The 15,115-nt window shown below is 41.3% G+C and overlaps 2 protein-coding genes across 2 annotated transcripts; one reads left to right on the top strand and one right to left on the bottom strand.

Moving 5' to 3' along the window:
• Positions 1 to 2,212: 2,212 nt before the first annotated feature.
• Positions 2,213 to 2,893, bottom strand: LOC119658071 (pupal cuticle protein Edg-78E-like). The gene is made up of 2 exons (XM_038065330.1): positions 2,771 to 2,893; positions 2,213 to 2,668 (listed from the first exon to the last, which is right to left on the bottom strand). Exons 1-2 carry the CDS (start codon positions 2,870 to 2,872, stop codon positions 2,276 to 2,278), a joined length of 495 nt encoding a protein of 164 aa, XP_037921258.1. The 5' UTR covers positions 2,873 to 2,893; the 3' UTR covers positions 2,213 to 2,275.
• A 10,056-nt stretch (positions 2,894 to 12,949) lies between these two features.
• LOC119658072 (pupal cuticle protein Edg-78E-like) lies at positions 12,950 to 13,602 on the top strand. The gene is made up of 2 exons (XM_038065331.1): positions 12,950 to 13,070; positions 13,160 to 13,602. Exons 1-2 carry the CDS (start codon positions 13,059 to 13,061, stop codon positions 13,541 to 13,543), a joined length of 396 nt encoding a protein of 131 aa, XP_037921259.1. The 5' UTR covers positions 12,950 to 13,058; the 3' UTR covers positions 13,544 to 13,602.
• The last annotated feature ends 1,513 nt before the right edge of the window (positions 13,603 to 15,115 follow it).

The raw sequence follows: 15,115 nt of genomic DNA, 5'->3' as shown, positions 1-15,115 counted from the left end.
ACCGGTCAAGTTACATAAAATTATTGAATTGAAATTCCACAAAAGAAAAGGATGTGATGCAGATGAGACTGAAAACCTCCGGGCCTACTCAGAACCATCTGCCTATTAACTAATCATTCAGTGTACATTGTCGCACCTCATGAGCAACCTCCTCTTCTTTCTTGCGATTGTAAATGGCTTTACGTGCCTTAGCAAGAAGGGCTTTTGGCTTCAGATAAAAATTAGAGTTCCTACACGTCGCGCATTCGTAGAATTCTAGTTACGACCTTCAGCATTACTTGTGGCTTAGACTATTCAAACAAAATTCTCAAAAAGTTTTACGAAATATGGCTAATACAATATCCAAATTTGATTGGATTCTATTTAATTCTTCCTACTAAAAGAATCTCACAAAAGTACGCGAAAAAATTCTTATAATGTGCTTTCCCCACTTAAGGTCGATTATCGAGTTAAACGTTAAGCCAAGATACTCAACAGTCGATTTTGACTCTGTAATCAATTTATCGATCGTTATGTAGGGACTCTATTTTTGGATAACATAACCACCCAGCGCAAGGCTGAAACCATGAGCGGTCATCCAAATCATCAATATCCCAAGTGTGGTTTGCACCTGTTCAATATTGCGTCCGGTCACATCATCCGCATAAGAGCCGATGCGATTCTTTTTCTATATCGAGTTTGAGAAAACTATCGTAGGGAGCGTTCCAGGCGTCTAGCCCTAAGATGCATCCGTATTCTATCATAACATAGGGTCTGACAGAGCGAGGAACGATCTCTCAAATAATCCGGCAACATTCCCAAGAGATAGTCAGACAATTAAAATGAATTTCTTAATGTGCCTAGCACATTTATCCCTTACGGAACTGAAAGCATTTTTGATATCATACGTTACGAGGCGGACTTCCTGTCAAGATCTACGGCTGTGTGCCTCAACTCGGCCACCATAACAACATCAACCGTAAATCTCTCTGCTTGAAAACCTAACTGCTTTGGTGAGAAGTCAGCAACAGCACGAATCGCATCAGCGACACTAATCTTTGTAAGCTTCTCTAGCACTTTCTCGCACATGTCAAGAATACACAGTGATTGGTATGCAAATGGCAGCTCAAGTTCCCTTTTCCTTTTGACAATTCGCATAAACCTCACCACCTTCCAGGGCATAGTGAAAACGCCTTCCTTTAGGCGATCATTGAATGCGCACAGGAGTAGGTCTGCCCGATAGATGAACACCAGTTTATATATTTCAGTCGGGATACAATCAGGACCTGACGCTTTCTTATCTTTAATAGTGAGAACCGCCTCTTGAAGCTTTTTCATGTTAAAATGCAGGTAATCCTCGACGCCTTGCACGCTGTTGCGATCAACCCTTACGCGATATTTAGGGAATAATGGCCGTGTAATGCCTCCATCTGATCGGATTAAGCGCGAAAGGTTTTCAAAGAGTCACGAATCCTCATTCACTTGGATGGCAGAGTTTACACGAACGATGCCAGTGATTCCGGCGCAAAAGTTAAGTCGGTGATTGCTCCTTCGCAGCCTGGGCTCCGGAACGTTGGCAAAGATTCGGTATTCCAAACTACTAGCCCTGTTTTCACCACCATTTCCAATTCATGCGCCCTGCCAAAACGGCATCGTCCAGAGCATCAAGCCTGCATCGAAAGTCCGGCACCGTCTTATTCCGTGTTAGATAAACACTTAAAAATGTTATACCTAAACATCCAATCTAGACAATGTCATCCCCTGGGCCTTGCGCAAGAAACTGAAGTCAGGTGCCGTCCCAAATCCAGATGGAGGCTCGATTTAATAAATCGAAATACCATGAACCTGGATCCTTGTTCCTGTCCTGTTCGCTGAATATCATTGGATAAGCTTCTAACAAATCAACCGGGTTATAGCCATTTCCGTCCTGAAGACTGAACACCGCTCCTGCTTGGCCTCTGTAAAGATAAATGCATATTGCGATGTACTCATCAATTCACTTACGTACATATATAAGTTAATTCAGAAACTAATGATGTCCCGACACCCCCTTTGCTTATTTGCCACACCTTCTCCGCACAGCAAATAAATAACATTATAAAATAATAATTAGCAAGATAGCATTTCAATTATTCAGAAATCTTCCAACCCACTTTTATTACCATTAAAATGTTAGTGGAATGAAATATATTGAGTAGTTCTGGTGAAGAAAAGTCATTCATAACACCTCGCATTTATATATCAACCATAAAATTTATTTCAATATAAAACATTTAACAAATTCTATCAGTTCCATTTAATAACGTTGTGGCTTGTTGGCATATTCCTCTTTGTATGGATGAGCTTCGATCCATTGCAAGGCACGGACAATGTAGTCTGGGATTGGTTCTGGTGGTGGTGGGACTGGGAGATGGGCACCTTCTGGGTGGAATCCATTTTCATCAGCAGTGTAGGTGAGTTTAATTGGAATTCCTTCTGGAGAGGTGTGTGAGGCTGCTCCTGCAGCCGAGTGTCCACCTACACCTTGTTCTTGGGCAGCAATTCCGTTTGAGGTCTCATATGAGTACTGGTATGATCCATCAGGGCTAACATCACTTCCAAAACTGCGAATCTCAGCAGCGGCTTCAGGAGAGCTGTAGTGTTGTCCATGTTGGGCAGCAGCCAAGGCAACAATAGCGGCGAGTACAATCTGCAACCGTAAACAAAACATATGTAAAGTATACGTCCATTGGCATTAGCAGATTTTGCAAGAATGATAGATTGCTTGTTTAATGTCAAAGCGAATACTTACAAACTTGAACATCTTAATGTGTTTGATTTGATCTATCCAAAGATGAAACTGATGCTGATTGGGGTGATGATCGCGACTTTTATATGAAATATTTTCGAGCATTATTTGAAGCTAAATATGCACCTAAGAGCGGGGTAAATTACCATTTTGTCTCGGATGCCATATTTTCATTCAGAAAGTATCATATTTATTATGTATATGTCTACAAATACCAAGTTCAAAACCGCCCTGTAATTAAAATAGAGTTGATGGCAAACCTAGAAATTTTGCACTATTTGTATACACATGCAAGTGTTCCCACTAGTAGAGCTACGCACTCATAGGCCTTTGTAACGCAGAATTGAGATTCTGAATCCCAATGAGATTTTTGACTACCATGGGCTCGATGGTATGGTATTTCCTTCATTATTCATGGAACACACAGTCATAGACTAAGCCTGTAACTTCTTAGAAAATGCCAATAGTAAAATTCAACAAAAACACGCCCTTGAATTCGTGTACCAATAAGATGTAAATTGCCAGAATTAATTATTTCCATAGCTTTTTGTAGAATTTCAGAGAAAATGAATAAATGAAAAATCATTAGGAGTTCATTGCATTTACGTACTGTAAATGTACACAGCTTGCAAATACGCATATGCACAAATAGTGAATCTCAATTTCCGCAGCATAGTGAATTGGTGGAGGGTTCATTGATTAATAGTCAAACACCTTAAAATTATCGAGAAAAAAGATAAAAGAAGCCAGCAATGGAATAAAAGTCGAGGTAAGCGGAAACCGTAGTTATTCAGTTTTTTAACAGGTTCCCAGTTATTGTAAAATTATCCTGTTTAATTCATTTCTGGAGTTAATGGGGCGATTATAGTGAAAGATTGATAACGAAATTCACATGGTGACCTGGGGTCAAACGAAAAAAACCAACAGTGTCATTCATGTTCACATTTCTTAGATAAAGGAAAGTAAAATATTCTTCGGGCTAGAAACAAACACTCGAAAGACACCATTATTTTACTGACAGTTTCGCGTGAATGAATTTGATGATTTATGCCAAGGCTCCAAGACTTAGAAACCTTATGCTTAAATCTTGCGATGTAACTTCCAATTGAAAAGAAACTGCCTGTGCTTCTTGCGGTTTATTTTATTTTTTGGGGCACTTCGATCCCACTCATGCCATTTCCGATGGGTGGGTCCGCAGTGGATCCTGAAAAAATAAACGAAAAGGGAATTCGCGCGAACTATAACTGAAAATTCGAAAATAAAAAAATAAAACAATAACCGCGTGCGTTGAGCCGTAAAATTCTGCACCCGAGTCCCGCCATCAAAAGGGAGGATCCACGATGAATCACAACTTCGATCGATATTCCTCCTGCCTCAGATGTATGATGAGGTGTGGTCTGCCAGGTTCCCTCCATGCCTTTGGTATCCTCGGGCTATTATATTGGAAGATGCCCCTTTTGTCTAAAAGAGTTTTTCGGGACTAGAGAGGAATAGGGGAGAAGGAGCTCCTCAAATTAGGAAGAATTAGTTCGAATTCATTTCAAAATATATTCTAAATCATGAATTAAAAAAAAAATAAAAGACGATACGATAATCAATAATCAATCAAAGCACCTCAACCAGTGCTCTGTTTAGTAATTTTTTTTCAGTAGTGCCATTTAGAACATTTGTTTCTTCATAACCATGAAGCTGCTTTCTCGTTTGCCATGAATTTCAAGCAAAAATTAAGGAAAAGTGTGTTATAGTTCACATTCAAAGCATCATTGTAAAACTTATCTGACACCATCCCTTGATGCGCTCCTTCCTCACCTCCTGCCGACGTCGTCTCGCATAAAACACAATCTGCCAAACTTCTGGCCGGCAAAAAGATACGAAGACAGATGTTCAGATACTCGCAACAAGAGAAAAGATTAGATGAGTTTACTCAGACTTGATTTTTAGATAGTTTCTTGTTAAGAAGGATTCATTTCGTTTCTCCCTTTTTTACACGAAATAGTAGGAATCAGAATTGGCAGGTGTGCGAGGTACGAATAAGTAAATTAAAAAAACTTCCACCGCACTTACTCAAGGGAAAATAGTCTCAATTCAATTGAGAGCGTCTTGTTAAAAAAACAAAAATTTACCCTTGCCGTGATATTCCGAAGAGAAAATTAATCACGTTCTTGGAGACTTCGCCGAATATCACCAAAGAATCGAAAGGGCCCACATTAGTTCACTATCAGGCGCACTTCTGTATAACATCTTCTCAAAATGTTCTTCAAACAAATTTTTCAGGATGGCTAACACAATCACACGAAAAATTTTTGCCGAATATTTATTTTTGAACTTACGTTGTAATTAAAACTACAATTTTTCTTAAGTAGCGACAATTCATAATGAAGGACATCCGAAGACACCAACGATCTCCCGTCCTACGTCCCGCTGATCAGCTGCCACCCGATTAACTGATCCCATTCATATCTGATTCCACCGACCCTAGCCTTAAACTTCAAATTGAAGGTCGGCTCAGGGAATGCGCAATCGCTCTAGCCCAGGTCAACCTCTGTATCTATGTACATTCATACATTTACCCCGGTCAATGTTCGATGGCAATAAAGAATTGTTATCAAATTCAAATTAAAATTTGTTCAAATGAGATCCGTTTAGGTTTAAAGCAAAGCGACCATTTATTAGATTTTTTTTAAAATTAATTAAAATTAAATAGTTAAATTAAATTAAATGTTAAATATGGGATCTGAAAGAATGTCGCGATAGGAATTATGCAATTAAGGAAGCTAAGGACTGTTATAGTGGGCGAAAAAAAAAACAAACAAAGGCAAGATTAGATATTATTGAATGCACTCTCCTGTCGGATGGAACCTGAGAAAGACAAATGACATACCGCCCATATCGCAAAGCCGCAGACACAAGTACAGTGATGTGAAAGGCTTTCAAAGATTGGGAAGATCACGTACTGTAAGAATACGGCAAGCCATAAAAGCGCTTGATATTCGGAAAATTCAATGTCTCGCATAATCAAAGAAGACTTAGGAATAATAACTTACAAAAAAACTATGGGACATTTGCTGACAGAAGGATTAGTGAAAAATTGGCTGGTAAAATGTAAGAGAAAGCCGGCAGCAAGCATCAAACGATGGAAATTTCCAACGAAAAAACTTTCGCCATAGAGAAATCATTTAATAAGCGAAATAACATAATTTATTTACGATCGTCAACGGTCACTACTCTGCTTTACCAGATTTTCTCTGTGCGGCAAGCGATGGAAAAACTGTCGGAATATTTAAATGTTTAAAGCCGCCTATGACAGCGTAGCCAGGTTAAAACTGTACACGGCCATGACTGACTAGGCTGACTAGGCTGACCTTGACCAATATACGAGGCCAAATAAAAGCAGCAGGATCACTCTCAAGACCATTCGACATCAACAACGATCTACGACAAGAGGATGCCCTAACATGCGTCCTCTTTAACCTAGCCTTCGAGAAAGTGGCCCGTGATGCTGAGGTAAATGCAAGATGTGCGATCCTCTTTAAGTCCACCCAATTACTGGCCTATGCTGATGAATCGACATCATGGGAAGAAAGACCCGAGACGTACAAACTGCCTTCATCTAGATTGAGCAGGCGATACTTGGCGCGAGATCCTGGGCTGCACATCAATGAAGGCAAGACAAAACATATGGTGGCAACGTCAGCACCGAAAACCCAGCAACCAACAACATCAAACCGCACTGGTCAAACGGAAAGAATAAAGATAGGAAACTACAACTTTGAGACCTTTGACGATTTCTCCTATCTAGGGTCGAACATCACAACCGATAACAGCTACGATGATGAAATCCGCGCACGGTTGTTGGCAGCCAACAGAGCTTATTTCAGCTTACAAAAGCTGTTCCGCTCGAAACGTCTCACCATAGGGTCAAAGCTCTTACTGTACAAGACAATGATCTTGCCAGTCCTCATGTATTCTTCGGAGAGTTAGCAAGAAAAATGGCGTAGGTCAGGACGCCAGACAGCTTTTAGGGATATCGAATTGGTGGACCTTGACGCAAAACTGGGATGTCTAGAGTTCCTTATTAAGGCAGGCCTAGACCGGATACCAGTTGTTGCGCCGTTGCTGATGATGATAATCCAAGTGTCAAGCCGCGACAAATGTCACCTCCAAGAATTCGATAACCGGCTTTCAAGTGATGATTACTAATATGAATACTAATTCCTCTTCCTACGTTTGTTAACCAGCACTATCTCCGTCTTTTGTTCTCCAAGCTAAAGCTGAACCATCTCCACCCCGTTTTATCGCGCTGATGGTTTCATTAGCGCACAGTTCAATATCTTCAGATTATTTCGCAACGGCGATCGTGATTAGATCATCTGCGAAACCAATTATCCTGGCCTCCTTTGGCATGGGAAGGACAAGAGCCCAATTGTAAGTTACGTTCCACAGGAGAAAACCCAATAGGGAGGAAAATTGCCTAGTGGTCGCTATGAGTTTAATGCTCACTGGCAAGCCACACTATTCTCCTCACCAATGTAGTACTCATATATATATGTCAAATCAACTAGTAAACCCCTCGAAAAGTGGATAGATTTGCAGCGTTTGCAAGCACCGACGTACGTAGCTAAAGCTTCGAGCAAAATACAGCCTCAGGTATTCGTAGTTCGACTGTTCAAATTCCCAGCCTACACGTTAGGATACGCTAGGATTTTGGAGTTTCGACTTTTCAAGTATTTTCTCGAGCTGTGTCCTCGTCGCGCTTGGTAGAGCATAGCTACTGTATATATAAATACGAGGTATGTTTACCTTGATGAATCTAACTTCCGGATTGTTTGATTTCTACATGCCCATATTGCCGGTTAAGGTGGATTTGTATCAACCTCATTTCATCCAAAGCTCCTCTATATACTGAGGATCGGCTGCTGCCTGTGTCACCCCGACAGTCGACGCCCTTTTTCCCCTTGCGAAGCATACATACAGGATCAGCCCTGCACTCCCTTCTTCTTCCCCGGACACACACAGGATCAGCCTTGCACTTCCTTCTTCTTCCCCGCATTTTTTGCACCTTTTTGACTTATCACAGTCACCGGTGCATTTCGCCGCTATATGGCCAAATTCCCAACGAAAGAGGCACACATAATAATCAAATCGCATTTCTAAACAACGAAGTCCCCGTAGTATCGATAAGACCATTTTCCGCTTGGTGGTATTGATGCAAAATCTGTGGATCGTCGCAAAAAATAGTTACTAAGGTTCTGTGTATCAAGCCACTATTATCTCGGCTGGCCATTAGATCGCTTACCATCCACTTCGATGTTCAGACCAATCTTGGCAAGTGTATTCTCGTTAGCGACAATTAGGTGACACCATATCTATCACGGATATCTTCTTTTCGGCTGTGCTGAAGGCATGTTACGCCACTAGTCCAACGTAACATCTTCGTCGCCATTACCGTGGGACGCCTTTCATTGCCTTTGGTATTCGGCCAACACTCAGAACTATGTAGGCGACATTCCGGTAAATTTTAGATTTGATACGACGATCACAAAGAACACCAGTTGTGGAACGCCATTTCATCCAGGTTGCGTTAATGTGGGCATTAATTTCATAGCACAGTTCTCCATTGGCTGAAGGCATTGATCCGAGATATTTAAATCGCTTCGTTCTAGGCGGGTCACTACCACTCACATTCATAGCGCCTGTTTCATGGGAATCGGTTGACAAAAATTCAGTTTTATTCAGATTCAATCTGATAAAGTTGCATGATCATTCCATTTTTGGACAAATTGTTCGAGATGATTTTTGCTATTTGACGCTAGGAAAATATCATCTGCATAAAGCAATGTGTAGGGCCCTGGATGGTGGATGTCCCGTGTGACACTGTCCATAATAAGAACGAAGAGGAGTGGTGAGGTGGCGCGTTCTTTATAAATACCGACAGAGATACGAGGCGATTTTGATACACCCGCCACACTTCAAACTTTACTTTTCGGATTGTTAGAGCAATTTAACCCAATGCACAAGTTGCTCTGGCACTAGGTGTTGTGGTAGAGCATAGTAGATGAGTTCGTCTGGCATACGGTGAAACGCCTTCTTCGGATCACAAAATGCAATGGGAAAATGTTTCTAACAGCGTTTCTTCATGGGTAGCCGGGCAGCATATATCGCATCAGTAGTTCCGCAGTTCTTGACGAATCTGGTTGTCAAGAATATGTTCAAAAATCTTCATGGTACGGGACAGCCACCGGATCGGAGGGTAATATGAATTTTCTTGCCCTACTTTTCTTTTTTTGTATTGGAACTTTGGTACTTTCTAGCCAGTCAGATGGTGTTATACCTTCCGCAATAGCCCAATTAAAGATGTCACTGAGCCACAGTGTTAGGTACCAGCTCTTTGCTTTGCAAAGATCAAATGCGAAGTTCTCAGGTCCCGATGCTTGCCCCGATTTCATTCGTGTCATTGCTTCCTCGACTTTAGTGGCGCTGACAGGTAAAACTGCTCCAAATGTCGGCAATGCTTGTGGAAGTGGAGAATGAACCAATTCTTCTGTTGAAATCGGCTCGAAATATTCACGCCATCTATCCGCCGCGGTTCGTCTGTCAGTAAGCAAAGTACCGTTCTTGTCATTAACGCAATAGTGATGTTCGATGTCCTCTGTGTGTGTCATTAACTTAGCTCTACTATTCTCCCAGTTTCGTAATGATAATGGTCTCATATGGAACGGCTTTGCAGTCAGTGATGGTGGTAAAATGTGGCCGTGTTATGAAAATGGAGTCGTTTTGCATTTTACTATTCTCACTATAAAATGTAGGAAGATGAGGCATGTGTCCGCAAACTCGACTATACGCTCGCTACCTTCAATGCGTGCGTCAAACGCTTTTACCCCATGGTACTTATGTCGTCTGAATTTTCACCAACACCATTAAGGTTGCCTGTAATTATGATATAGTCATCAGCCAGCATGTCACAGATCTTCTTGGCATCAGGTCGACCTGTCTGTGGTGAAGAAGCGTGATATACTGGTGAGCTTCATCAGCCTCAACTCATTCAACTTTTTTAATGGCATCACGGGCACCCTCTGAGATGGCAGCACACTCGCTCAGCACGATGTTGGTATTATAATTGAAGGTGATTTAATCGACTTATTTATGATTGCATGAATGAATGTATTATATATCTGTATTTCCATCTCTCTCTTTTTATTTCATCAAATAGATTTGCTTTCAAAAAAAAAAATTTCATTATAACGTGAAAGGATTCACGTTATGAACTAACAAGTTATATTGCCTATCTACCGAGGAGAACCTTTGGTCGAGCCGGATGATGTTTGCTGGCATACGTCTACACGTTTCTCAAGCCGTTTCGAATCTCCCAAGAAATCGGAAAAAAACATTTCACCACCGTTAATTTCATGCAATCCAACAATATTCATATTATTGGCTGAGATGGTTAGAGCGATGGGCTGTCGTAGCCTAAGGTCGTGGTTCAAATCTTATTAGTAGCAGGGGGATTTGTTGTTGTGACGTGGACGTGTGAATCGTGAATGCGTACCTAAGTCAAATCAAGGTAAAAATGTCGGGCGAGCGTAATGCTGACCTCCAGCAGTTTTCTGTAGTGTACCGTAACTTGAATGAAGTGTTCGAACACACTTATTATCGCACTATTTTCTTCCGAGTTGTCACAATCTTGGCAGATGCCGGATTTTACTTAATACTAGCACTAAGTGTCAACCATTCAGGGTCGGACGATCCCACCTACTTAAATTATAAAGAGAAATGGGGGAATCCGTCGAGAACTGCCCGTAACATCGAGCACCGTGAGGGATTTAGATACAATAACTGTTATGGGAACTAAAAGCTCCCGGCCCAAACGCCAAATTTCCTTGGTTTCCCGAGCCAGTGGCTTATAGTTCACCTTCTTCTCCGCATATTTCCGTTTGATGTTGCTATTATGGGGAATAGCAACATCAATAATATACGCGAAGCGACCCGTCATGTCAACTAGCAACACGTCAGGCTTGTTGTAAGGGCTGTAAGGGGAACTATCAAGTACTGCCACCCAGGTTTTGCAAAGTTTTGATGGAGCACCTTACATACAACATTATGCCTCTTCATGTATTGCACCGGTACCATAACAGTGCGGTTTGAAATGAAATGGTCCAACATCCATAACGCCGAACCTCAAATTCTGCACTGTTCGTTCTCCACCCGCTCTTCCACTATGGGCTTTTTATAAGCTCGGTCGGCAACCACGCTGTCCTAAATGGCACACATGAATCCCTCCGTCTCAGCAAAGAACTCCCCAGCACACAGCTATCTGTTCGGCAAATGTAAATCGACAAATGTCCGCCAAAGACAATTCCGTCCATTACCTTCGACTTCCATTCATCGATCTACTCTTGGTCCGACTTCACCTCACTCAGAGGATTGAAAGATCGATCCTTCAAGTTAAGTGAAGGCACTTCACAATCACAGTCACAGACAACCGCATGCTAAGGATTCGCTTGCCCTTTGCTGTAAAAATAAGCGCGCAGCGAGTTGACTTGGCGATGATGTTGTTTCGCCACATCAACCACGCCCCTACCTCCAATGTCACGATGCAAGTTCATCCGCTCCACGGCAGACTTTGGATGATGCTGTCGGAATTTAGACATAGTTGTCCGTATTCGCCGCTTGACGTTTTCCAGATCGGTTTTCCTCCACGGCAATATTCCGAATGCATAAGCCAGTGAAAGGATAGCGAATACATTCAATGCCCTTATTTTAATCTTCCCCAAGAGATGCGATTTTAGTACCAGCACGTCGTACACGTCGCAGGAATTCGGACAGCAAAGCATCCTTCAGATTACCAACTCGAGCATGGTTCCTTGCAGAATTCCTAGGTATTTGTAAAAGTCTATCTCAGCCATAGTTTCGATGTGGAAGTCACCAATGCTATGTCCAGCATGCGGCTCGTGATGACCTTTGCGGATGGCTTTGATTCGACACTTGTCTAAGACTAATTCCATCCGAATATCACGACTGAACATGTCTACTATTCTCAACAGACTTCTAGCGTGAATGTCAGTACCAGCATACAGCTTGATGTCATCTAAGTATGTCAAGTGTGTGAACTCGCACTTAGCCCCTAGGCCATACTTGATTGCGAAACCATGCCCTCTAGCATCATTCAGTAGCCCTAAAAGGGGATTCTGTACCATGCCAAACTACAGGGGAATCAAACAATCCTCTGGAAAAGCCTGCTTCGTATATGGATAGACTCTTATTATTAGGCTGAAAGTCGGAATAATAACATAATTTAAAGAAATACTTTGACCTCTATGATACCTGCTCTTAGTACTTAAGGAAGAAACCATTTCATTTAAAACCCCTACAAAATCGAGCTCGCCCAGTATTAAAGTCACCGAAGTAAGCTCATTTAAAAAGCGGGAAAGGCGAGGAAGGGACTGTCCCTTAGACCCTGAATTCTCTAGGGTCCGGAATAGAGAAACTTTAACAAAATTAGGTCAATTGTACAATTTTGTTGTGATCCAAATGCTTTGCACCCCGTAAACGACCCTTCTCCTTGCGGCCTTGCCCACGTGATGTGCCAGATTCAGAAATTCAAAAGGAACCGACGAAGAACCAAGATACATATACCCCAAAAAGTAAACCGCAATACTAAGGAATTCTTCTTTCAATCTATTTACTTATTATAGCATTCCCAAACTGAAGAAAACGAAGAATTTTAGGGTTTCGGTAATTTTTAAAATTTAATAAAAACAGGAAATAGTAATTACCCACTTCCCACAATTGAACTTTATACAGTTGTAATACGAATACATTTGGCAACCGCCGCAATATTAATTCAAATAGGTGTCTATTTCTAGGACACTACTAAACCTACTGTACCATTCTCTCATTTAACTTTCTTACTAACCAGGTTCACAATGATATGCTTCATTAGAGCGTAGTCATTAACTGTTAATATTAAAATTAGTCTTTATAGAGCTGCAGTAAAGGTTCAAATTAAATTTAAACCAAAGCCTCCAAGAATCGGATAGGTGCTTATCTTACACCATAAATATTAGAAGTTATGGATGGATATATGAGGCATGCGTGTGAAGGGCACTTGCAAGAAAAGACCATATTCAAATTATTTATATGGACTCAGTCATCAATAGAATGTACATATATATTGACCCCTCTCTCAAGTAGTGTCGCTACATTCAAAAAAGCGAATAATTCATATAAAAAGCCCCATCATCACCCCAATCAGCATCAGTTTCACATCTGAATAGATCAAATCAAACACATCATGTTCAAATTTGTAAGTTGATCGTGACTTTTCGCTGAAAAACTATCCGCCGTTATAAGTATCAACAATGCAAACATATATTTAACATACCTTTTGTTCAGGTTGCACTCGCCGCTCTTATTGCCTTGGCAGCTGCCCAGCATGGCCAACACTACAGCTCTCCCGAAGCCGCTGCTGAAATCCGCAGCTTTGGAAGCGACATCAGCCCCGATGGATCATACCAATACTCATTTGATACCTCTAACGGAATTGCTGCTCAAGAACAAGGAGTAGGTGGACACTCTGCAGTTGGAGCAGCATCACACACCTCCCCTGAAGGAGTCCCAATCAAACTTACCTACACTGCTGACGAAAACGGATTCCATCCAGAAGGTGCCCATCTCCCAGTTCCACCACCAATCCCAGAGGCCATTGTTCGCGCCTTGCAATGGATTGCCGCCCACCCATACAAAGACGAATATGTTGTTAAACAACAACATTACTAAGTGAAACTGAAGATACTAATTTGTTATAACTATTTTAATAAAACTTTAATCTGATAGTACGAAAAGTTGTTAATCTATAATAATGTAAATGGAAATTCTTCATTTTTCTGTGATTCAGCATTCCAGCCATGACGATTGCAAATGTCGTGACCCGGAATCTTTTGGTTGGATTTATTTTATTCAGACTAGCGAGAAGCAAGGCGTTAACTTTCGTTTCAAGACGAAACTTTTGTTATCTGATGAAATAGACAATCTATTATGCCGATGCTAACGATTTATTAAACAACGTCTAATTTCCCCAAATTTTAAAGATAGTCCTGAGTATTTAACTTCTTAAGTAAGAATATTCTGGAGGAAAGGTTGAAGAATCAATAGATTTATCGATAAGAAACAGTAGATTCCGAGGGTTTTCTGGTGTCGTCAAAGGTTTCCCCTTGGCACAAACAACAAGAGATTATATACGTATGTTTATTAAAAAATTCCATGAATATTGAGATACTCTCGTTTTTTCACGGATTTCTAGTGAGTGGAAAAACCTTACCGATGGTACTGTGACAATCTCAAAAAATCACCAAAATGGGGCATTTTCATTACAACAAGATCTGTAAAACGCCGTCAAATTGATGTGAATTTAGATTCCGAAAATGAAAGTTTATTGCTTATCTGGTATCGAAAATGCCAAACGTCCTAGAGGACTTGCACCCGGAGATACTCCAAGGAAATTGACAAAACTTGTAAGCAGTCCAGAATGCCAACCTAAATAACACCTGAGATCAGGTGTCGAAACCAAGTTTTATTTCGAATAACGAGCACTTGATGAATGGGATATGGGTATGGGGGATTCCGAGAAAGCAACGAAAATAGCTCATAAAACTAGCACCGAGAAAATTCTGAAAGAATTACAACATGGACTTAATATCCATGCGGAAATACGGGAATAGGTTTTCCTTATCCAATTTAGACTTTGACTCGCTTGGTAACGGGGTCGGCTCAAGAGACGTTTTCAAATCACCGTTTCAGGTACCAAGTCATAACTGTTTCGATCATTTTTTGGATCGTTTCCCATCCATTTGGATGCTCTAGCTAATCCAGCGGATTATCATCAGCGTTAGTCACATCATACTAATAGAAACGCCCCTTTCGCGACTTCTCTACGATGAGTTCAAAGCCAACATCATCGACGGCAGGATAACAAGAATCCTGTCTAGGCCGATCTTCGTAATGAACTGCACACATCCTGTATTTGGGCGGAGATCCGCCAATTCGATATTCCTAACAACTCTCTAACATCCTGACCTACCTCATCGCTCAATATGGGGCAGGATCTGCCACCTCTTCTTTTTCTACCATAGATATTGTCCTTATAGACTTTCCGGGCTGGATGATTCTCATCCGTACGGATTTAATGACCCACCTACAGCAGCCTATTGAACTAACAAACTTTGCTTGATATAATCGCTGCCCAGTATTCGAAACCGCAAAAAGCAACACGCCGAATGACGTCGCAGTGAATTTGGATCTAAGACATACATTGCTGTGTCAATCACAAGTACTGAGCGCCACTGTGTCTAG

The sequence above is a fragment of the Hermetia illucens genome, chromosome 5 (assembly GCF_905115235.1).
Source record: "Hermetia illucens chromosome 5, iHerIll2.2.curated.20191125, whole genome shotgun sequence".
NCBI classification, from domain to species: Eukaryota; Metazoa; Arthropoda; class Insecta; order Diptera; family Stratiomyidae; genus Hermetia; species Hermetia illucens.
The sequence above is the reverse complement of the archived record's forward strand: the minus strand, read 5'-3'. Positions and strand labels throughout refer to the sequence as shown.

Bases quoted from the DNA above. Each gene is read 5' to 3' on its own strand.
- LOC119658071 (XM_038065330.1), bottom strand. From the start codon at position 2,872: ATGCTCGAAAATATTTCATATAAAAGTCGCGATCATCACCCCAATCAG. The intron at 2,669-2,770 runs GTAAGTATTCGC...TTACGGTTGCAG, and splicing joins ACATTAAGATGTTCAAGTTT to ATTGTACTCGCCGCTATTGT.